Source organism: Notolepis coatsorum, assembly GCF_963971535.1.
Source record: "Notolepis coatsorum genome assembly, chromosome: 16".
NCBI classification, from domain to species: domain Eukaryota; kingdom Metazoa; phylum Chordata; class Actinopteri; order Aulopiformes; family Paralepididae; genus Notolepis; species Notolepis coatsorum.
Window position 1 is genome coordinate 58677249 of NC_140180.1, and position 25873 is coordinate 58703121.

Consider the following 25873-nt stretch of genomic DNA (forward strand, 5'->3'; position numbering starts at 1 on the left):
GTAAAGCCTTCATCACGAGTCAACGACCAAGTGAAGTGAGCAACCGTGCATCTAAATAGAGCACTTATAACCGCGTGCGAATAGGACAGTAAAAGTGTCAGAGCTTAGTAGAATAACGTCAAGTTCGACCTAGTTAATGTGAAGTACCGCGCACCGGAGAATCTACATCGGTGAATGCAGAGCCCTTTCCAGCTGGATTATTGCTTTGGTCCTGTGGCTGTTGGAGCGGAGAATCGTCTACACCCACTACTGTGTGGGATTTACCCGTGAGGAACATCACTCGAGCCCGTCTCTAGGAGGCTGGCCGGCTTTCACTTATGCTGCACGCATACTTGGATTACAGCTGCTGCTTTCGTCTGCCGATCAAGGGAGTAATGTACCGACTCCCGTAGCTGGAGCTTATTGATTCCCCGTTGATCCAGAGTTTGCATTCGAACATTTCCTCCCCCTGCTGGCCTACAACCGGAGGGACCCTACTAGTATCTCCCGCTGCCCTACTAGTGTACCATAGATATAATTCCTATTGATACAGGTGGTATTTATTATCTCCTGCGTACTATTCTAATGGACTTACGCTCTTGACTTACTCACGCACATTCTTCGCCTTACAAGCGCAATTCATAGTTATCATTCTGTAACCTACCGTTGCTATAATAATAAATATTACTCTAACCAAGATTTGTTGTGGAACCGTGTCATTGTGGAGGTGTTCATATCATATACCTGTGTACTGTATGGCCAGTAGTAATGTACATAAGACAGTAGTGGTTTAATGATACCATACTTATTTAATACAGTCAGGGAATTGTACCCCTCAGTTACAGTACATGTATTCGTCCCGTGAATTTACGGTACGGCCGCCACGGTGCGGTACGCGCAGCCATACGAAGAATACGTCTCATAATACCACTAGGTGAAAGTAGGGTTGCACATTTTACAAATCTATGATCAATATCTTTACTTTACACTGGCTTACATTGATCTTTAACGTTGAATATTAAGCTTGTATTGCCAAATGCAGATGAATAAAACGTTGAAGCTTGCTTAGGCACAGTGACAAGCGGACAGAATTAACAACGCGCACCGACACTCTGCACTCCCCTCCTCCCTTCCCGTTTTCTACAGCCTATGTGTCCCTAAAACAAAACCATCCATGATGAATTAATTAAATGTTTGTAACACAGCAGGGTCATTACAATTTTGCAGTTTTCTTTCGTTTTCTTGTTCGCCCAATAATGGTAACCAATGGAAAGACACACACACGCAAACACGCGTCAACTTTCTCCCACGGACAGCAGACTCTCACAGCTGATCGAAGAAAAAGAAAAAAAGCACTACATACCACCAGATCATCTGAGCTCCTCTCCAGTTGCTGCTACTGTGTTTAAATCCAAACTATTGATAAATCCTTTGCCATTGTTGTGTAACATCATGTCATCTGTTCTCTAGTCTTCTTCAGTCTCGGCTTCACGTTAAGTTAAATCCTCTCTACAAGTGAAACTGAAACTAAGTTGTTGCATAAGTTGTTAAAGGGGCAGTAGGCAATTAATTTACTCAGTGGATGCCTGAACACAGAATGACACCAGTATCACTGACTACCACGGCAAGCCTACAGAATATTATTCTATTTAATAATTATTATTATTATAAATATATAATAATAATTATAAATATTGTTTTCCTGTTGTACCGAACTCGTACCAAACTGTGACCGCAATACCGAGGTACGTACCGAACCGTGGCTTCTGTGTACCGTTACACCCCTAGTACTTATGTATGTGTACAAAATGTATTTTAATTCCCCCACCTTTTATCAATTACTCATTATTATAAATTTATTTGGAAACAAACATTTATGGGGAAAAGGGTTATTCTGTGACCTTGATACAAACTGATACTTGATAAGTCATATTAGGTCTACCTTCTCTACCTTTATAGATTTGCCAATTAAACAGATCAATCCATTAGTCTACTAAAATTCAGTGACTAAGTGACTAAGAATTTCTTTAGTGGAGGACAACCCTAGTTCTTGGCTTCTCTTTCCTCCACATGGGAGGAAAACAGCTGAGCAGAGGTTGGGAAATCCATTTGCGGTGGGCCTGTCTGGCATTGTGCAGAGCCACCGCAAGTTAATCTATCTAAGGAAATCATTGATGATCACATGTAGAAGTTTAAAGGAAGGCATGTGTGTGCGTAAATTAGTGTGTGTGTGTGTGCGTAAATTAGTGTGTGTGTGTGTGTGTGTGTATGTACCCCATGAAGTTTCCTGGCACGGTGATCTTGCGGTTGACCAGAGCCTTCATCACCCTGCTGACCATCTCATACAGAGAACCAGACATGTTCTTACTGAGTTTACTCTCAAAGCGACGCTCCACCTCCTCCCTGAGGGCAGAAGAGATGTCACAGAGGAGATGTCAGTCAAAGAAAGAAGAGATAAAGGCAAGACATAAGACAGAGGAGATATCACAGTCAGAGATGAGATGTCAGTCAGAGGAGATGTCACAGAGGAGGAGATTCCACAGAGGAGGAGATGTCACAGAGGAGAGGAGGTGTCACAGTTAGAGAGGAGAGGGGGTGTCACAGAGGAGATGTCAGTCAGAAAGAGAGATGTCACAGTTAGAGGAGAAGAGAGGGGGTGTCACAGAGGAGATGTCAGTCAGAAAGAGAGATGTCACAGTCAGAGAGGAGAGGAGAGGGGATGTCACAGTTAGAGAGGAGAGGGGGTGTCACAGTTAGAGAGGAGAGGAGAGGGGATGTCACAGTTAGAGAGGAGAGGGGATGTCACAGTTAGAGAGGGGATGTCAGTTAGAGAGGAGAGGAGATGTCACAGTTGGAGAGGAGATGTCACAGAGGAAAGAACAAGAACAGAGAACACTACTACAGAATAAAACAAACATTATGGCGGTTTACATAATTAAACTCCCATGTATTGTCTATAGAGCAGCCTCAGACTTTATACCTGATGACATGACATGGTATTATAATTCTTAATTTGGGGTTGTGTCCCCTTAAAATGGGTGTCATTCCGCTCTACAGCAGAGTGGACACATAGCTGGACTCACTCGCTCATGTTGAGGGTGAGGCTGAGCTCCTCTTCCTTAGAGAACAGCAGGATGAGGAAGTGGTAACGAGTCTGTCCCTGTTTGATAGGAGGATCCAGACTGATCTACAGAGAGAGAGAGAGAGAGAGAGAGAGAGAGAGAGAGAGAGAGGTGGGAAGAAAGAGGGGGGTGGGAGAGAGAGAGAAGCCAATTAATTGAGTACTAGTAGGTCACGGTGAGAGAAATAAATAAATAGAAAGACAGATATATATAGAAAGTTGTTAACCACAATTGTCCCTTGTAACTGAAGCTTTGGCTAAATTGTACGGTTAATGCGACATTCAAGCCAATAAAGCATGTTTATTGAACTGAGAGAGAGAGAGAGAAACACAGAAAGGAAGCAAGAGAGACAGAAGGAAAGAGACGGCAGAGACAGGAACGTTGAAGATAAATATTGCATGAAGGCAACATGTCAACCATTCATTCCTGAAAACCACTAACGACAATTTACACACAACACACAAGAAAGTAATGTATTATTCATCTGCTGTCGATACAAACAAAACCTTAAGAGACCTGCGACGTCCCGGCTGTTTTGTCGTTTCTTATTGTGGCACTTTTTGATATCTCAATACACAATTTGGTCGTCAAAATTAAGCGACACAAAAAGTAAATATTATTAAGTCAAATATTTCAGAATGTTAGCTGACAATTAGTTTAAATTGGATACTGTATCACACCTCCCAGTGCCCCATGCAGTCTAAAATACGATGAACATGAATTGGATAATCTAAGTAACATGTAATTTGTCCATACCTGAGCAGATATTGTGATATACATTAAATCAGAAAACAAGTCCTTTTTGAGTATGTCAAAATCATAGCTATAATCCATGATGGGCTCAATGAGTAGGTGAGGTAGGACTGCTCCATCTTAGTTGATTGAGCCATCTTAAACCCCACCCACTCTTTTCTTGATCCTCCAATCACAACTGCTACTTTGCTTGGAAGATCAAGAAAAGAGGGCAGAGTTTGAGATAGGTCAATTGGTTAATTTATTCTTAGTCAACCAAGACTTCGTTAGTCGATTAGTTATCGATTCTTTATGTAAGATTATAAGCGTATCTTTGGTAAGCACTCAATTTAAAGTGGTCCTTCTGCATGGTTGCATGTGAGAAACAGAACTTTACAAAATGTCGATTAAATCTATTAGTCAACAAATTCAATTACTATTTATCGACTAAGAATTTGTTATAGGACAGCCCTAATGCTAGGTATAGATTTGTTTGGTTCAGGACAGCCCTAATGCTAGGTATGGATTTGTTTGGTTCAGGACAGCCCTAATGCTAGGTATGGATTTGTTTGGTTCAGGACAGCCCTAATGCTAGGTATGGATTTGTTTGGTTCAGGACAGCCCTAATGCTAGGTATGGATTTCATCTTGTTCCCACAGTCCAGTGACAGTATGCATTCTGTTTTTAGCTTCATGGCTCTATCTTGAATTGGGTTTTAGCTTCATAGTTGAGGAGTTGTGAAGATATCTTGTTGGGAAGGCCACATAGCAAACCAAACAACAAACACACGTGACAAAGACAATACATCTCCAAGTACGCTGGGCCTAAGATGATGTACTGCAATCACATACTGATGTGATACATATCTCTTATATCTCTGATACAAGGGTGCCATTAGAACCGTGCAATCCATTCTTTGTGGATCTAGAATAGAATACTTTTAATTGCCATTGCACACAAGTATACAACGACATTTCAGGAGAGCTCCCTGAAGATCTAGCCCAAAGTCTTCAGAGAAAAAGAGGTCTCTGGACATCAACACTGTTTCCTTGAAAACAAGGCAGAAGTTCAACGACCACTGGTCCCATGTCTGCCCCGTTTCTAGCTGCAGCCAGCAGCTCTATGGCTCCCTCTGTTGGTTGGTTGATCCATGAAAGGGTCCCACCCTCTAGCAGCCACAGTTTTCACCCCCAGGGGGCTGAGATTTGGCTTGAGGTCAAGTGGCACACGGTCGCAGCCATTGTGGACTCAAGCTTATTTAATTCCACGTTAAGTGACTAAAACTTTGTAATATAGAAACCTTGGGTACATTTTAAAACGACTACTGAAGACTCAGCAAGTTGACATTTTTGTGGCGTGGGCACAAATACATCCGTGACTGCATGGGAACACTGTGTTGGTACTGGAAAAACAGGCCCATGCGATATGGGTTCTAGAAAGACGGCTCACCACAAAGAACATCTGCCTCTGGTCCTTGTGAGGCAGCAGGAAGAGGCGCAGCACGGTGGTGTAGGGGATCTTGTAGTCAAACGTCTTACCGTGGAGATGCAGGAAGCTCGGGTAGATACGAATGTCGTATCTAACAGGTGGATGGATAGAGGGGTGAGTCAAGTCACATTTATTTGTAATACAATATGTAAATTATTGAGAGGGAGAGAGAGATTCATTCTTGATCAATCGAAAACTTTGTCTAATGAAATAAGACATTGAGGGGATGTCTGGTCACGCATGTCCGAATGATCAGGCATGATCTGGCTGTTGAAGCTATGGGAGGTGGTTGGGGCCAAAAAGGGTAACACAATTAAGTGTGTTCATTTGTTTTAAATTTTTATTATTAACAATAATAAAGATATGAGTGACTATACCTTCCTCTGGGCGTGAGACACTGCAGCTCTTTGAAGACACAAACAGCATCTCCTGTGGCCTGGATGACATCCGCCTTGGACAGAACGTTCTGAGCAAAAGCCTAACCCCCCCACCACACACACACACACACAATTTGAAACACAAGACTACCCCAGTAGTCACTCTATCTATGCTCTTCGTTAAACAGCTGCAAACATGCCATATGCAAATATTCCAACAATATCTGATATATCATATTGAATGTATAAATTGAGTTTTATAGTACACACTGTCTGCACTGTCTGTCAGTATGTACTGTGTAATGTGCAAGGTCTCCGCACCAATATGGGCAAGATAGAACCATCAACATAGACAGAAACAAGACGCCTCTTCAAAGGACACATCCATTCAATAGGCAATCAGATTCAAGACATTCAGCAGACACTCTTCTGTCTCATAGAGTCCATGGCTTGGTATCATCTTAATGTAGGAGTGCTGATCTGAGACCAGATTGGCTCATAAGTCATGAGTGTATATGAGCACACTAGCTGACCCTAGATCAGTACTCCTATTGTGAGATGTGATAAATAAGGGCCCTGGTGTCTCTTTACTTGCTCAGTAGCTCCCTCTAGTGGTGAAAGGAAACGTGTCAACTACAGGTGCTTCCAAACTGTGCAGAGAATGTCGAACTTGATTCAAGTTTTCAAGTTCAAGTTTGTTCATTATTATTATCACAATAAAATACACATAGTTTACGGTGAAATGCTTGGTTCTGTATGAGCCCATAAGAGTGTGCTTCATACAGTAAAAAAAGTAAGTAAGAAAGTAAGTAAAGAGGAATATACAATATACATACAATATACAGTACAATATACAATCTAAAGTACAACCAAGGTACAGTATAAGTACAGTGAGTAAACATTTGTAAACACTAAACAGTGAGGTACAATGCAGAAAATGAGGTACAAAACTTTGAGGTAAGGTGCAATTGCAAATGAGGTATGAATGTAGTGCAAATCTCTTTAACACTTTGGCTGCCATGGGTTAAATTCATTATCAACCGTAGGTTGCCGGCTCTATTTGTCTATAGAGAAAGTCCCCTTCTTTGCAGGGCTATAACTTTTTAAATTCTATTGCTACATTGCCATTATTAGGGCCCATTCAAAGTCCTATATGTATTGTTCATTGTGTAGCAACGTTAAACTTTTTCATTCACATATTCATAGTAAAGTATGGTCTAATGTATAAGTATGTTTTCATCTCTTTCTGCAGCTTTCTCCAGAACGTGATCTATAGCCCCAAATACATTATATTGATGATGCAATACAGTTTTATGGCAATCAGCGCGATATAAAAAATTCCAACTAGACGTACTTCTAGAAGTTACTACACGTCATCTGATGTTGACCGGATGGGCTAGGGGGCGTTTATAATTCCGTGGGCAGCGGTATACCAATCATCTAATGTGGGTCAAATGTTGATAATAGCAGTTAGTATCGAAGACGGTAATTTTACACGATAAAACTCACCCCAGTCTCTGCGCGCCGTTGGGCGATCATCGTAGAGTAGAAATTTTACCATTATGGGATGTCGATTTACCCGGTCCATCTCCAGCTTGTATAATGGTATATACGTCCAAATCATGTTGTTTATCGAGTTATTGGCAATCGATCGCTATGTAGTGTGTCGAGATCGAGTCCCGGGACCTATAGCGAGTGCCCGGAAGTAATATGGCAGACCAGCACAACCTCTACGGCACTTCCTGTTAAGCGATTGCGCCGATCGGCCACCAGATGGCGCTCCTGAACCGCCAGAGAGCTCAGTGGGTCCTCCTGGTGGATCTCAGGCCAGCGGAGGGGAAATATGAATCCGATCCCAGATTTTTGAAATATTGATATTAAAGATGCTGTAAAGCGTCCTCTGCAACTTGAGCATGGCCGGGAATGACGCTTTTAAGCGTTTTCCGGCAGTCAAAGTGTTAATAATAGATAAATAGAATGTAGTGTTAAAGTGTATAAAGTGAGTGTTAACACTTCCAGCGCCAAAAACGCTGTCCAGCGTTATTGGCCGCCATGCGTTGTCTGCCAGGATCGCCCCACCACCCGTCCTGCAGCTGGACCCTAGACGTGATTGCAACGACGTCTCAATACCGCCGCCTGGTGGATGGTCGGGCGAGTTACACTCGCAACAGGAAATGCCATCAGTGCATCGAGGAAAATCATCCGGCAGTCACATCTCGTTACGGGACTCCCGGCAGACACTATAGTACATATGGATCGCTTTCTAAACTTAATCTATATGATTTCGGCGTTTATTGCGCCATACAAACCGGAAATGGACCTAGGCGATTGGCGTCGTATAATTGGGATCTTTCACCGCCAGTCTCATTGGCCCACGGTAAGAGGAATATAACGTTATTTTCAACCCGATTGTGCATTTCCTTGTTTGCAAACCATCTGATCAATATATCCACCCAACCTACATAAAGCAGTTACTGATGATCAAGGAATTATAAACGACCCCCCCCCCCCCCCCCCCCTTTCCTCCACGCATGATGAAGCATAATGTATACCGATCATATACATTTGAATTTTTTAATATAGCGTGTATGGGAAAGAAATGGCAATCGATAATCTATATATGCGTTTGGGCCTATAACTAGCGTTTTTGGAATTACAGCAGAAAAGATTAAAAACATACTTATATTATAGAAGGTATTAACACAACAATGTATGAATGAAAAAGTATAACGTTCCCACATCCTGAACGATAGATAATCGATGTTGAATGGGCCATAGTAATGTCAATATAGCAATACAATTAAAAAAGTTATAGGCTAGCCCTGCAGCGTGTAGCTTATTGCCAGAGGAAGAGTGCAAGAATGCTTCCGCATTCGTCACCGCACGCCAGTATGGTAATGCGCATTTCCTTTTCCTTCGCCCAGGTGCGCCGGCGTGCTCGCGCGTGCGCATGAGATCCCTGCTTGGTTCGACACATATTAACACGCTTTGGTTCATATTAATCACGCTTTGGTTCATATTAATCACATATGCTTTGGTTCATATTAATCACATACACGTGATGGACGCAGCAGGCGATCACTCCTACTGTTATTCAGCTGCGCCGAGGTACATGATTGATTGATTGTTTTTCTACTTTAAGTGTAAATGCCATACAAATATAGTAAATTACCTTTTATCAAAATATTAACCATTAAATAAAGGTTGTAATTCCTTCATAGTTAAAGACAGTAGAGGTTATACTTTATTATCTAAACATGGTAAGTTAGAGTGCTGTGTTCACTCATAGTTAAATACAGTAGAGGTTGAGTACTTCATTATCTAAAGATGGTAAGTTAGAGTGTTGTGTTCAGTCAGACAGTAGACAAGTAGAGGTTGAGTACTTTATTATCTAAACATGGTAAGTTAGAGTGTTGTGTTCACTCATAGTTAAATACAGTAGAGGTTGAGTACTTCATTATCTAAACATGGTAAGTTAGAGTGTTGTGTTCACTCATAGTTAAAGACAGCCGAGGTTGAGTAGTTTCTTCTGATATCACTTTCAAACTCCAAGTGATTTAGATCCAAAACATTTTCTAACACAGATTCATAATGGTTCTTCAGTGCAAGGGTTCAATTTACAATCAATAATCCATTGTAGGAAAATCCAGAACACTGTTTAGTCTGTGACGACGCGTCGCGATAATATACATGTATTCCATAGTAAAGTACAGTTGACAGCTGCGTTAACGTTACAATGCGTTGTGTTCACTCATAGTTAAAGACAGCCGAGGTTGAGTAGTTTCTTCTGATATCACTTTCAAACTCCAAGTGATTCGTTGCAATGCACGCGGAAATGCTGCGTTGTGTTGCAATGTACTACATGCATTTGTCTGAGCGGGGCGAAAGGAAAGGCGCATTACCGTACTGGCGTGCGGTGACGAATGCGGAAGCATTCTTGCACTCTTCCGCTGGCAATACGCTTTTTTGTGTCCCAATGCTAATTACATATGGTAATTAAACATTAAAACACCTGCGGCTTATAGTCCACTGCGGCTTATATATGTACACATCATTCAATTTAGCTGCTGCGGCTTATAGTCAGGTGCGGCTTATAGTGCGAAAAGTACGGTATACATTGTAAAATAGATTGCTCAGGAGAATTACCTGATTCTTTCTCACTAACACATAACTATTTCTCACCAACACCTAACTCTCTCACTAACACCCAACTCTTTCTCACTAACGCCTCACTTTCTCACTAACACCTAACTCTCGCACCAACACCTCAGTCCTCTAGCTCGAGCCGGTCATGGAAACAGCCTAACTGCATTCTGATGCTCGTCTCTTGGCTCCATCTTTATCCCTTTCAGGTGTACAATCTCACATGCGAGAGCATTTTGACAAGTGCGCATTCTAATGATGATGTAACAATGGCCATTGCTCATTGAAAGCTATGGAGGTTGTAGAATTCCAAGGTTGTGAACATTAGTCTTGGTGGACGCACACAAAGAAGACACACACACACACACACACACACACACACAAAACAACACAGTATTTCCAAACCACTGCTGTCGGGTGAAAGCCTTGCATCTCCAAAAGGCTCAACTTTTCAGGAATGAAGTAAAACAACCACATTTTCTATCTATTATTGAAGGTACGCATTGGGTTTTCAGTGGGTTTCCTGGTCCGCCTATGATCATAAACCTGGCTGACAACACCATGTGAACTTGAAATTAAAGTAAAAACGGACAATTGGACATACAAGGTTTCCACTGGACAGCAGTGATATTATGGGATGTTAAAGTGACGCTGTACCTCCACGGGGTCCTGGCCCTCGTCGGACGGGCCCGGCGGGACGTAGAAGCGGACCTCCATGAGCGACACCTCCGCATCGTCGTTCTGGTGGAACTCCAGCGTCACCTCGTTCTTCCCCGTGGCGCACTGGGACACGCTGGACAGGGGCACCTCAAACGCAGCGTTGTCGTTGATGTCAAACGACAACAGAGGTCCTGGGGAGGAGGGGAGAGCAGGAGGGAGAGAGGAGGAAAGGAAGAGGAGATGGGAGGGGGAGCAGAGAGGAACGGAAGAGGAAGGACAAGAGAGCAGGATTATAGATTATAGACACGTGTTGACGATGTTCAGTTCCAGGTAAAATGCTTTCTTCTCATCGCCATCTTCCCTCGGGTCGAGGGGGGAATGGCTGCCAAGCAACATAGGATTCCATTCAAACGTTGGTGAACATTCCCCTTGATCTCTTGAGCATCGGGCAAAAATGGGGCTATTTTTGTTTTTGACGATTGCATACCCAAAGACTTAGTAATTTGCAGCTTATTATACTTTATACTTGTTATAGCACATGCATGAGTCTGGTCTCTTTTGAAAGGTAACATTCTGAAGTTTCACTCAGAGTGCTAATGAAATGAGTAAGTAACAGAGGTTTGAACACACTGAAGTAAAGGATTTGTGTACTCACTCACATTTCTGTTTAGTGGTTGCCAAATGCCTGTTTTTAACGGAAAATGAGTGTCTAAGGTTTTTGTAATGTGTGTACCGGTAAAAATTCAGCGTGATTATCCAAAATGGCCGTCCACTTCCATTCATTCAGACGCGAGTCAAAACAAGGAGCTTGTTCTCTTCTTCTGCCCCTTTCTCCTTGCAATCAGCGCTAGTCTGGGATCGCTTTCGGAGCAGACACTCATTGGCTACAACGGTGGTCAATAATTTTTGCCATCAGTGGTGACTGGTCAGTTATGGACCGCTTACAACCGGTCATGGTCACCCGTCGGAACGGCTCGTCAAATGACGCTCGCCGGATTTTTCGTCTTGTAACTCGAGACCTGAGTGAGGTGATGATCGAAAGGCGGCAAATTCAACTTTCAAACAATGTATTGGTTGATCAGCAAAAAAAATTGCCCGGAGCCGGCAGAAGAGCGCAAAGTGCTGTGACGTGAGTGCCTGCGTGACGGCCCGCCGTCGGGCCGTCCGATGCTTAATCCCTTGTTGTTTTCCCCTGCCTTCCATGAAGGATATAAAACGTGTGTATCCCACAATCCAATGCTCCACGTGGTCAAACATGGGCTCTATAGGCGTGTGTTAGGGATGTTCGATATTGGCATTAAAATGTGATATCGGAACATTTAAAAAAATAAAAAATAAATATATATTTTTTACAGTTCCATAACGTTTATTTACCCAGGCAAGCAAGTAAGAACAAATTCTGATTTTATTTATTGTCAAAAGTATGCATAATGTGTTAATTCCACAAGAAGATATATGTAATGTTAATTACCTGAAATTATTCCGTTTTTTTGGGGGGGGGGGGGGGGGGGCCTGCATATATCGGTATCGGTTGATATCGGTATCGGAAATTAAGAGTTGGACAATATCGGTATATCGGTAAAAAAGCCAATATCGAGCATCCCTAGTGTGTGTGCATGTACCTGGTGTTCACTGCCCTCTTATGGGATTTTAGGAGAATACAGCAGGGGACACACACGCCGTTGTGGATAAACGGGGCTATCGTGGACAGGGTGAGCAGTTTCAAGTACCTGGGAGTCCACATCACAGAGGACCTGACATGGTCTACACACATTCTGTGGTGAAAAAGGCGAAACAGCGCCTCTATCACCTGAGACAGCTAAGGAAGTTCAGAGTATCGGGGAAGATACTCCACTCCTTCTACTCCGGGGCTGTAGAGAGCATTCTGACTGGAAACATCACTGCCTGATTTGGAAACAGCACGGCACAGGACAGGAAGGCACTCCAGAGAGTTGTGCGCTCAGCTGAGCGTACTACAGGTATTGCACTACCACCCCTGCAGGACTTATATAACAGGAGGTGCAAATCCAGAGCCTGCAGAATAATGAAGGACCCTCACCACCACAACAACAGCCTGTTCAAGCTGCTGCGGTCAGGCAAGCGCCTACGTAAACACGCTGCGAGAACAGAGAGACTCCGGCTCAGCTTCTTCCCCCAGGCCATCAGAACACTCCACTCACAAATACACATGAGCACACACAACTCATGCGGCAACCGCAAAAAAATATATCACTTCCAACAAAATGTCACTTTAAAAAATAGAATCTTAGAAACACTTTAAAAGAAGGAGGTACTGTATAGTTTAGATACTTTAAGAGTTAACATTGTAAATTGTATATTGCATAGTAGTGTATATAAAAAGAACCAGTTTCTCAGGAACCTAGCACGTCTTTTTTCTTACCATGCATATCTTGTGTCTTATCTATTTTATTTTTTCTATGCCTATTTTATTCTATTTTATTATTGTATTTTGCACAATCAATGCGGGCAAGACCACCCGCATTTCACTCAGCGTTTCCCATTAATTACCTAGACTGTGGCGGCTCGTTTTATAATGAACCAATTTTTTATATATATTTTTTTTTATAAATATAAAGTTTGCCAATAGGGATGTATCAGTAGTATTGGCAGTGGTAGTAGTCGTAATAGTAATCCAGTATATTTCTTTATTTTCTAAAAAATAAACCAGTTCAACACAGGTAACCACTTTTGCTTCATTTCTTTGATGGCTCAAATGTATGCTCTAGCTCTAGTCTAGTGGTTCTCAAACCTCTCCTCGAGGCACCCCAGCCGTTCAATGTATTTGTTAAATTCCACCACCAGCACACCTGATTCAACTAATAAAGGGCTAGTCAGGTGTGCTGGTGGTGGAATTTAACAAATACATTGAACGGCTGGGGTGCTTCGAGGAGAGGATTGGGAAGCACTAGTCTAGTCGATTTTGTGTTTTGAGCACAAAGTTCATCATAGATCTAGCCTCTTTATTTTGCTCTCAAAGTGCACCAGATTGATGCATTTAACTTTAAAATATACAAAAAAAAAAATAATAATCAGACCCCCTAGAGGGGCCGAGGTTCACCTGTGGGAAACACTGTCACTGTATGCCCTGGTATGTATGTGACAAATAAACCTCTTGATTCTTATAGGAGTTATGTACCTGGTGTTCACCTATGCTCTTCATTAGGTGTGTGTGTCTACCTGGTATTCACTCATTCTCTATAGGTTTATATGTACTTGGTGTTCACTAATGCCCTCTTATAGAAGTTGTGTACCAGGTGTTTTTCTTCTTCTTTTAATTCGACTGAGAGGTTGGCAGTCGACTACGGCTCCTTTCCATCGATTAGTCGACTATTCAAGGTCAGTCCTAGTACAGAGTGTTGACTAATGGGCTCTATAGGTGTGTACCTGGTGTTCACTAATTCTCTCTATAGGTGTGTGTACCTGGTGTTCACTAATGCTCTCTTATAGGTGTGTGTACCTGGTGTTCACTAATGCTCTCTTATAGGTGTGTGTGTGTGTGTGTACCTGTTTTCATCCACTGAGCTGTGAGGCTCCACATGCTTGTTTGGTTGAGGTCTGAACTCGCAAATTGCCCATAAATATCGTTTTTGTGGGTATTGTCCAGTTGTTGCTGTATGTTTTTATCTGCCCAAAATTCAAGCAAGCATGAAAGCATTACAGTAACAACGTTGTGTGTGTCAGCAAGTTGATACAGAAGCCTCTCCCGTGTTTTGGTACAAGCATGTACACCACGCCCCCCGCTCCCACTGGCGCGCACCCGGAACCACCTATTTCAGCTGTCCATGTTTGGAGCGAATCAGCGTCCCCGGGGACGGGGGGGGAGGGTTCTCAGTAAGACGGACACACCCTTTTTGGGTGCGATCGGGCTCTGATTCTACCCCGAATGGTGAGTGAGAAAGCCCCCTCATAGGTGTGTGTACCTGGTGTTCACTAATGGTCTCTTATAGGTGTGTGTACCTGGTGTTCACTAATGCTCTCTTATTTATAGGAGGGTGTGTGTACCTGGTGTTCACTAATGCTCTCTTATTTATAGGAGTGTGTGTGTGTACCTGGTGTTCACTAATGCTCTCTTATTTATGTGTGTGTGTGTGTGTACCTGGTGTTCACTAATGCTCTCTTATTTATGTGTGTGTGTGTGTACCTGGTGTTCACTAATGCTCTCTTATTTATGTGTGTGTGTGTACCTGGTGTTCACTAATGCTCTCTTATTTATAGGTGTGTATGTACCTGGTGTTCACTAATGGTATCTTATTTATAGGAGTGTGTGTGTACCTGGTGTTCACTAATGGTCTCTTATTTATGTGTGTGTGTACCTGGTGTTCACTAATGGTATCTTATTTATGTGTGTGTGTACCTGGTGTTCACTAATAGTCTCTTATTTATAGGTGTGTGTGTACCTGGTGTTCACTAATGGTCTCTTATTTATGTGTGTGTGTACCTGGTGTTCACTAATGGTCTCTTATTTATAGGAGGGTGTGTGTACCTGGTGTTCACTAATGCTCTCTTATTTATAGGAGGGTGTGTGTACCTGGTGTTCACTAATGGTCTCTTATTTATAGGAGGGTGTGTGTACCTGGTGTTCACTAATGGTCTCTTATTTATAGGTGTGTGTGTACCTGGTGTTCACTAATGGTCTCTTATTTATAGGTGTGTGTGTGTACCTGGTGTTCACTAATGGTATCTTGTTTATAGGAGTGTGTGTACCTGGTGTTCACTAATGCTCTCTTATTTATAGGTGTTTGTGTACCTGGTGTTCACTAATGGTATCTTGTGTATAGGAGTGTGTGTACCTGGTGTTCACTAATGGTCTCTTATTTATAGGAGTGTGTGTGTACCTGGTGTTCACTAATGCTCTCTTATTTATGTGTGTGTGTACCTGGTGTTCACTAATGCTCTCTTATTTATAGGAGTGTGTGTGTGTACCTGGTGTTCACTAATGCTCTCTTATTTATGTGTGTGTGTACCTGGTGTTCACTAATGGTATCTTATTTATAGGTGTGTGTACCTGGTGTTTACTAATGGTCTCTTATTTATAGGTGTGTCTGTACCTGGTGTTCACTAATGGTATCTTATTTATAGGTGTGTCTGTACCTGGTGTTCACTAATGGTATCTTATTTATGTGTGTGTGTGTACCTGGTGTTCACTAATGCTCTCTTATTTATAGGTGTGTATGTACCTGGTGTTCACTAATGGTATCTTATTTATAGGAGTGTGTGTGTACCTGGTGTTCACTAATGGTCTCTTATTTATGTGTGTGTGTACCTGGTGTTCACTAGTGGTCTCTTATTTATGTGTGTGTGTACCTGGTGTTCACTAATGGTCTCTTATTTATAGGTGTGTGTGTACCTGGTGTTCACTAATGGTCTCTTATTTATGTGTGTGTGTACCTGGTGTTCACTAATGGTCTCTTATTTATAGGAGGGTGTGTGTACCTGGTGTTCACTAATGCTCTCTTATTTATAGGAGGGTGTGTGTACCTGGTGTTCACTAATGGTCTCTTATTTATAGGAGGGTGTGTGTACCTGGTGTTCACTAATGGTCTCTTATTTATAGGTGTGTGTGTACCTGGTGTTCACTAATGGTCTCTTATTTATAGGTGTGTGTGTACCTGGTGTTCACTAATGGTATCTTGTTTATAGGAGTGTGTGTACCTGGTGTTCACTAATGCTCTCTTATTTATAGGTGTTTGTGTGCCTGGTGTTCACTAATGGTATCTTGTTTATAGGAGTGTGTGTACCTGGTGTTCACTAATGGTCTCTTATTTATAGGAGTGTGTGTGTACCTGGTGTTCACTAATGCTCTCTTATTTATGTGTGTGTACCTGGTGTTCACTAATGCTCTCTTATTTATAGGAGTGTGTGTGTGTACCTGGTGTTCACTAATGCTCTCTTATTTATGTGTGTGTGTACCTGGTGTTCACTAATGGTATCTTATTTATAGGTGTGTGTACCTGGTGTTTACTAATGGTCTCTTATTTATAGGTGTGTCTGTACCTGGTGTTCACTAATGGTATCTTATTTATAGGTGTGTCTGTACCTGGTGTTCACTAATGGTATCTTATTTATAGGAGTGTGTGTGTACCTGGTGTTCACTAATGCTCTCTTATTTATAGGTGTGTGTACCTGGTGTTCACTAATGGTATCTTATTTATAGGAGTGTGTGTGTACCTGGTGTTCACTAATGCTCTTATTTATAGGTGTGTCTGTACCTGGTGTTCACTAATGCTCTCTTATTTATAGGTGTGTCTGTACCTGGTGTTCACTAATGGTATCTTATTTATAGGAGTGTGTGTGTACCTGGTGTTCACTAATGCTCTCTTATTTATAGGTGTGTGTTTACCTGGTGTTCACTAATGGTATCTTATTTATAGGAGTGTGTGTGTACCTGGTGTTCACTAATGGTCTCTTATTTATGTGTGTGTGTTTGTGTACCTGGTGTTCACTAATGGTCTCTTATGTGTGTGTGTGTACCTGGTGTTCACTAATGGTCTCTTATTTATAGGAGGGTGTACCTGGTGTTCACTAATGGTCTCTTATTTATAGGAGTGTGTGTGTACCGGGTGTTCACTAATGGTCTCTTATTTATAGGAGTGTGTGTACCTGGTGTTCACTAATGGTCTCTTATTTATAGGAGGGTGTGTGTACCTGGTGTTCACTAATGGTCTCTTATTTATAAGAGGGTGTGTACCTGGTGTTCACTAATGGTCTCTTATTTATAGGTGTGTGTGTACCTGGTGTTCACTAATGGTCTCTTATTTATAGGAGTGTGTGTGTGTGTACCTGGTGTTCACTGTACCTGAGAATTTAGCAGTGCCCCAGTTCCAGCCCTTAACGGACAAGTCCTTCTCCGTCAACTCCACCTTATAGTTGGTCTTGAAGAATTCAGAGATTTTCTCAAAATCCTGGAGGGCAGACAGAGATAGAGATAGAGAGAAGCCAATTAATTGAGTACTAGTAAGCCATGGCGGCTACAGGTAATTCCTCAGCCAAGACTAGAGGAGTAATTTGAAGGGGAACACACATCAACGTGAGCCCACTCAACACACACTTTTAATAAAAACTAAAAGTGATAATTTCTTTGGATAGTGCAAAAAGTCAGTAGAAATTCCATTTGCATGTTTAACATTGTCAAGGGATGAATATCATCTCCTCTGTAACAGAGGAAGAGGGCGAGAGAGAGGAAGGAGAGGAGTAGGGATGCACTGATCCGACTTTTTCAGTCCCGATACCGATACCTAGGTTTGGGTGTCGGCCAATACCGATACCCATTGTCCAATTTTTTTTTTTTTATATATTCTGTTTTTAAGAATTGTAAAGGATCACAAGTGTGTTTTTGATTTGTTGTAAACAAAGACAGAAAATAAACTTCATTCATTCAATTAATAAACTGTATGCCGCAGCCTCACTGTCACTGTGTGGAAGAGACTGGGATCATTATTTTGTGCAAGGCAACATCAGGCTCGACTTAAAACATTACTTTCGTAACTTAGTGAAACTAAATGTAACAAATTAACACAGATATAAATGTACTGAATGGTTATTTCTTATTAAAAAACAAAAAAAAATAATCAGATATATATATATATATTTTTTTTTACGATACCCGATCCAGCTATTTTACTGATATCGGCGGCCGATACCAATACCAATATCGGATCGGTGCATCCCTAGAGAGGAGGGGTAAGTAGGGGGGAGGGGGGTGGTTATCCTTAAAGGACATAATCCTTGTTATCATCACCACACACTTCAAAGAAATTGCAAAAAGAATAAAGAAAAAACATTCTCCCTTCCCCACCTCCATGCTGCACCTCCCCCCTCCATCCCCTATAATGAAGGGTCTAATTAATCATGGCTCAATTATGCCCCTGTCCGCCGCACGGCCCCCTGGGATGCTAGAGGTGGATGTAATCCGTCCGCTTGCCCCCCGCCCCCCCCGCTCCGACGCTTACAATCAGCCTGTTTATTTATCCAGCGGGCCCTATTAAGAGTTGGAGAGGACACAAACGTGCACGCAAGCATACCCCCGCCCCGCCCAACGCACACACACACACACACAAGCACTGTCCTACACACACACACACATGTGGAAGTGATTGTCGTGTGTGTGTGTATCATAAAGAAGAGAGACTGTGGGAAAGCAGTTTATGCACCTGGATATCTGCCTGTCTGAGAGGTTATTAGAGAAAATTGGATTCCAGACTCCAAGAGAAGGAGAACATGTGTGTGCGCACACACCAGTGATGCCACAGATTACTTGTAAAAGTAATCTGATTACTGATTACTCCTTTAAAAAGTAATCTAAGTTACTTTACTGATTACTTGATTATCAGAGTAACTTAGTTACTTTGAAAGTAACTAGGTTACGAAGTCGTCGTCGTTCCCCCAACAGTTTTTTTTAAACGCTTTATTGAAAGTGCATAAATTGTTTTTAACTTGTTTCTCTGCACATAACGTAAATTGTTAAACTAGTGCTTCAGCTTCTGTACCATCAAGTATGGTAAAGCAACAGTCTATGATGCTCACAGCATTAGAGCAGCCAGCCAGTGGTTTTACAAAACCAGTGTATCACATCTAACAAATGCAGGCTGAACTATTATTTCAATTATATCAACTAACTATTAAATTGTTTTTATAAATGTCTCTCTATAAACATACAATCAGTCTCTCTTTAACATGTAAATTAACTGTAAATCTGGCAAATAAGAGCTTTTGCTCTGCCACCATCAACCCTCCTGTACCTAGTCGAAGCGTCGGCTAGTGTTGTGATTCCAGATGCTTTCAATGCAATTGGATGTGCTGTTTTTAGCGGTAGACAGTATTTTGTTTCCTCCGCCGTGAAGTAGTGACTGAGGCTACGTTTAGACAAGCGTTTTGGGGTGGAATTCTGAACAGAAACCGTTGCCAAGCGTTTTGGGGTGGAATTCTCCGACTACGGAGCCCTGCTGTCACACGATTGGCGCATATGTCACATGACGTGCTGTGAAGACCCGCCCTACTCTGCCTCTGATTCGCAGACTGTGGATGGGGAATGTGATTGGACCAAAGCAGAGTCACTCAGACAGAGGGACCAGTCACGCCGCGGGACACATTCTTGTATTTAACCCTTTCACTGCCACACCACGTCACTCCCAAAAGAAAAACAGCTCAAAATGTATTTTTGACTGTCGAAAACGAAATAAAATACTGCATTCCGCCTGCATTATGAATTTATGATGAGATAGTAACGAAATAGTAATGCACAGCCACTTGGACAAGTAACTGCAATCAGATTACTGGCTTTTAAAGATTAACGCGTTAGATTACTATTTTCGGGGGAAAGTAATCAGATTACAATAACGCGTTACTTAGTAACGCGTTACTGGCATCACTGGCACACACGCACAAGTCATCAGTGTTTGTACGTGTAAGGCTGTGTTCAGGCATTGTTTAGGTGTGTACATGTCCTATTCATACATAATCTACATAACTGGCCTGTTTTTGTGTATGTGTGTGTGCATGTGTGTATGTTCACGTGTTCCTGTTGTTCACGTGTTCCATTCTGCTGTGTAACTTTTCCACTTCTATTTGGTGTTTTGGCAGAATGCTATTGCTTACCTCATTTTATCATAACAAACACACACCTCCCACTACACACACACACACACACGAGTCCAAACTTAATTAATCACACATACCCCACCATCAGTCCCACTTTTATGACTAAATCTCTTGTTTCCTAATTCCTACCACCCCCCCAAAACAAATCTGTCTCTTCAAACCATATGATTTACAAAAACTCACCATCTATTAAACCCACTGCTGTCGAACTGCTGTGTAACTGCTGTGTAACTCAATGGGTAAAGTAGTGGGCAGTATTAAGAGCTGGTTTCCTACTGGAGGAACACATACTAAAAAAGGTTTTCTACTACTGGATGGTGGTACCATTATCTGAAATTTAAAAAGAAATTAAAAAATCTAACCCTGACTAACCTTACTGTCATGCACTTGTCCTAATAAACTAACCTACACTGTAACACGCAACACTTTGATGAACATTGTTACTCAGCTGATAGAGAGTTGTACCCTTCTTGCGGTCTTGTCTCACAGAACTTGTAAGTCACTTTGGATAAAAGCGTCAGCTAAATGACTAAATGTAAATGTAAATGGTGCTCCAACGCATTTTGATAAATTAATGTGGGGATGTCCTGAGCCCATCTGAAAGATCATTATTGGGACAGATCCCAGCATTTCGTTATTTATTGGCATAGACTATATCAAGCCCAAACAAATGAAAGTTATTAAAGGGAAAGCTGTGATGCAGGCTATTTCTTTCGTAATGCAGAGCTATTTAATTGTCAAGCATATCTTACTTGATATTTTCTGCGGAAACAACGGTCAAAGTCTGTAATTGTGAGCTTTAGGAGAAACTTGCAGTAATATAAAATGTCTTTCTAAGATTAACAGAAACATAATTTTACACCAAGCCAATAAGAAATCGGGGCCAGAGCCACGTTGCTGGGATACTGTGTGTGTATGTTTATTCTTTATTTTTTTATTAAGGATCCCCATTAGCTGGTGCCGTGGCTCCCAGCTAGTCTTCCTGGGGTCCACACAACATAATACATAAAACAATTAATGCATAGATTGACACAAAAGATAAAAACAAGGATTTAGTATACAGCAAGTAAGCTACTTTCACAGATGCTAGATAGAAAAAAATAAAATAAAATAAGCAATTAACTAAAAACATACAATAAATATCTTTTTTTTTAAATACAAAATGAGAAAACGTGTAGAATAGGCAAAAACCCATACACAAATGCAATACACACATTCTAAGTGTAGAGATAACTAGTAGGTAGGTTGTTCCAGTGTTATGCACCTATAAATAAAAGACTGCTTTAAAGCATTGGTTCTAGGACGAGGGAGTACAAACTGACTATTTCTGGCCCCTCTCGTATTATGGTCCTGTATAGAGCTTCTGTAAACAAGTTGCTCAAACACAAAATATGGAGTCTTACTGTTAATGACTGATTTACACAATACAAGTGAGTTAGACGATAACCTCCGAGTGCGTTCATGCTCTCCTGTTAACCGAGGGGATTGTCCACGAGTATCCGTGTGGTTTCTCATGAGATGATGAAGCCAAAATGTCAAAGTGATCCATGATCACCGGGGGAAACATTTAGAGGCTCCGAAAGTTAGAACAGATGACCAAGGAGGCTACAACTGAAAGTCTCTAATGTCAGTGGAGAGAGGCAAGTGGAGCGAGATGGACACAGCTTCACTCGAGGTGGTGACAACAGTGGCGAATGGATTGACAATTTCCCCAGCTAAGCTGCTAACATAGATTTGGGAGCATAACAGAGTAGGGCTGTCACGACATTCCGTTGATTTGCATATTCATGATCGACACGTCGTATTGTTGTTAATTGTATGCCTTTTGCGGTGGAAATGGCAGACTTTCAAAGTCATAACATGCGCAACGTATAATCACTAACTAGTGCCCAATGAATCACATTCGAAATATAAATAACTTCTCTTAAACCACTGTTCGTGAGCTAGGACTCGACAGTGCGCGTTTCGCACGCATTTGATAACTTCTGTGTTTTTTCAAGTAAACTCCAGCTGGAAGGGAGGGGCTGAGCCCACTGCCCCCACCTTACATTTTAGAAGCTATGACATCTAGCTCTTCAGCCCTGCGTTCTACAGCCTGTGATAACTCCTCTCGTGAGTCACGCTGTTTCTATGTAAACTCTGCGAGCAACGGGTCCTGGCTCAGGAAAGACCATCGGCGGCGGAGTCTGCCTCATCACGAACAATTCCTGGGTTAATCCCGAGGGGGTGCAGGTCCTCTCAAACTCGTGTTCGCCGGACTTGGAACATCTTTCTATCCTATGTCGTCCGTTTCACCTCCCGAGGGAGTTCACAGCAGTCGTCATGACTGCCGTGTATATTCCCCCACACGCGAATACGGGCAAAGCGCTGGGCGAATTACACGATCATCTCAACAGACACCAGATCAAACACCCAGACGCAGCGATGGTAGTGGCCGGCGATTTCAACCAGGCCAACCTGAAGAAAGTGATGCCGTCCTTTTTTCAGCACATCACTTGCTCCACCAGAGGGAAGAACACACTCGACCACTGCTATTCCCCGTTCAAAGCGGGTTACAAGGCAGTAGCCGCTCCGCCATTAACGGGGTCCACAAGCTCGAGCGATCATGACTCCATCTTGCTATTTCCGGCATATCAACAGAGATCACGTGACGCCGTCGTGTCACGTGAGACAAAGAAGTGGACCGACGAATCAGAGGCCACGCTCAAGGACGTGCTTGCAGACACGGATTGGGATATGTTCATAGGAAGCGCCAGTGACGTCAGTGAACTAGCAGACATAGTGGTGTGCTACATAACAACAATAGCTGATGGTATTGTCCTCAGGAAAACGGTGCGGATTTTCCCAAACCAGAAACCGTGGGTGGATAGCACTATTAGAGCAGCTCTGAACTCTCGTACCACCGCCTACAACCTGGGTAGAGAGTCAGGAAACATGGAGGAGTATAAGGCTTCAGTCTATACTCTACGCAAAGCTGTCAAACTTGCTAAGAGGACATATGCTGACAAACTGGAGACACAAATGGCACAAAACGACACAAGAGGATTATGGCAGGGACTGAAGACAATAACTGACTATAAAGTCAGCGCCCCCTCAATGGGGAGCGACGACGCCTCCCTCGCGGACAAGCTCAACACCTTCTACGCTCGGTTTGGTGTAGACAGTGGCGCTGCTGGCTCTCCGGCTAGTGACGTCACTGGCGCGCCGGCTGTTGTGGAGGGGGGGGGGCAACCGCGAGGGGGGGGGGACGCTCTCTCGTTGTCGGAACACAGTGTGAGAAGAGCATTTATGCAGGTGAACACCAGGAAGGCTGCTGGCCCAGATGGCATAACAGGACGTATACTCAAGACCTGTGCCAACCAGCTGGCCCCTGTGTTCACCGCCATATTTAATCAATCACTGGCGGAGTCAGTGGTCCCTGCCTGCTTCAAGAGGTCTACCATCATCCCTGTGCCGAAGAAACCCTCCCCAGCATGTCCAAATGACTACAGACCGGTGGCACTCACCTCTGTGGTCATGAAATGTTTCGAGAGGCTGGTCAAGGACCACATTTGTGCCTCCCTCCCCAGTGATATGGACCCTATGCAATTTGCATACAGGACAAACAGGTCCACCGACGACGCGGTCTCCCAGGTACTGCACAGCACCCTCTCGCACCTTGACCGTCAGAAGGGGGGCTATGTGAGACTGTTGTTCATTGACTACAGCTCAGCGTTCAACACCATAGTCCCCACCAGACTGGTGGACAAGCTGATCGAGCTAGGTCTGAGCTCCGCCCTGAGCGCCTGGGTACTGGACTTTCTGAGCGAAAGACCCCAGGCGGTCAGGGTGGGGGGTCAGACCTCCAACACCATCACCCTGAGCATCGGGTCCCCCCAGGGCTGTGTTCTGAGCCCCCTGCTGTACTCACTCTACACACACGACTGTGTGGCCAAGTTCAGCTCCAACTCCATAGTGAAGTTCGCAGATGACACGGTGGTGGTGGGGCTGATCTCGGACAACGACGAGAAGGCCTACCGGGAGGAGGTTGAGGTACTGGAACGCTGGTGCCAGGACAACAGCCTGCTCCTGAACATTGGCAAAACCAAGGAACTGATCGTGGATTATAGGAGAGGACAGCAGGAGACACACACACCACTGATGATAAACAGGGCTACCGTGGACAGGGTGAGCAGCTTCAAGTACCTGGGGGTCCACATCTCAGAGGACCTGACATGGTCAACACACATAGGCACAGTAGTAAAGAAGGCGAAACAGCGTCTCTACCACCTGAGACAGTTAAGGAAGTTCAGAGTATCGGGGAAGATACTCCAGTCCTTCTACTCAGGAGCTGTAGAGAGCATCCTGACCGGAAACATCACTGCCTGGTATGGAAACAGCACGGCACAGGACAAGAAGGCCCTACAGAAAGTGGTGCGCTCAGCCGAGCGTACCACGGGTATTGCACTACCCCCCCTGCAGGTTCTATACAACAAGAGGTGCAAATCCAGAGCCTGCAGGATAATGAAAGACCCTCACCACCCCAATAACAGCCTGTTTCAGCTGCTGAGGTCAGGCAGACGCCTGCAAATCCCAGCTACTAGGACAGAGCGGCTTAGGCTCAGCTTCTTCCCCCAGGCCATCAGAGCCATGAACAATGTACATTGAGTGCTCAGAACATTGAACTGTCCACACACAAGCACACATGAACACACACACGACACGCACACTGTGCACGCTCACACACGAGCAGCCACTTAACACTTTAACATGAGCGGGCACACACTCATGTCGCACACACGCACACTTATGGCCAAAGGAAAGGACACTTTAAATTAGAATAACAGGAACAGTGTATTGCACTACCAAAGCTAACTAGCATGTCACACATGCGCTGTAAATAACTATGTACAGATACCGAGATGTCACTCCATGTTACCTGCTACCTGTTACTGCACAATGTTGTTTCTTCTTTTGATTCTATTATATGTACCACTGTATTGCACATCGTTGCGGGCAAGACCACCCGCATTTCATTGTATACCTGTATGCCGTGACAATTAAAACTCTTGACTTGACTTGACTTGTCTAACACGCTTACATCCTCGCCATTCCTGTATGCCTGTCGCGGGCACCTTAACTAACGTTAGCTGCTAAGAGTTCCAATAGTGAGGAAAGGGGGGTGGGGGTGAGCCTGTCTCTCTCCCGCTCTCTCTGTACGTCCAATGATTTGAAGTAGCGTTACACTATAAAAACAAACTAGTTGATAGTTGATGATAATAAATATTTCACTTCATTAGCAAAAATATTGTAAAATCATTAAGTCTGCTATAAGCTATTCCCCCTCTCTCTTGTGTGTGTATACATTTACTAGTATAGGCTACTCTTTTTGACATGGATTAGGCTAATTAGCTTTAACAATCCTGATTCCTGAGCCTATTTTATTCAAAAGGAAGATATTGATTTAAATATATATATAGCCTATATATAATAAATACATTTTAATCGTATCTCCTGTGCTGGCACAAGCACTACCATAGCATGGAGTGGAGAGATAACACACAATACATATACATACCGTATAATAATTCATGGAAATATACTTAAAAGGTATGTATGGCCGGTAAAAATCTCTTTGGTTGGTAATTTTTTTAATCTAAAGCTAAAAAGGATGAGGATATTCAATTGCAAATATAATCAACTGATTAATCGATAACAAAATAATGGTTAGTGACAGCCCTATAACAGAGTATATGCCTACATGGCCAGTAGAAA

General features: G+C 42.9%; 1 protein-coding gene across 4 annotated transcripts in view; it reads right to left on the reverse strand.

Annotated features, from left to right (window-relative positions):
• Positions 1-25873, reverse strand: part of ssrp1a (structure specific recognition protein 1a) — a 64950-nt gene that overhangs the window by 19783 nt on the left and 19294 nt on the right. For all 4 annotated transcript variants that reach the window (XM_084332533.1, XM_084332534.1, XM_084332535.1 and 1 more), the window contains exons 4-9: positions 17319-17424; positions 10499-10692; positions 5699-5799; positions 5283-5412; positions 3063-3166; positions 2254-2382 (exon numbers count right to left, since the gene is read on the reverse strand). In XM_084332533.1, coding sequence (XP_084188659.1) covers positions 2254-2382; positions 3063-3166; positions 5283-5412; positions 5699-5799; positions 10499-10692; positions 17319-17424 — 764 coding nt within the window. The remainder of the gene's footprint in view (positions 1-2253; positions 2383-3062; positions 3167-5282; positions 5413-5698; positions 5800-10498; positions 10693-17318; positions 17425-25873) is intronic.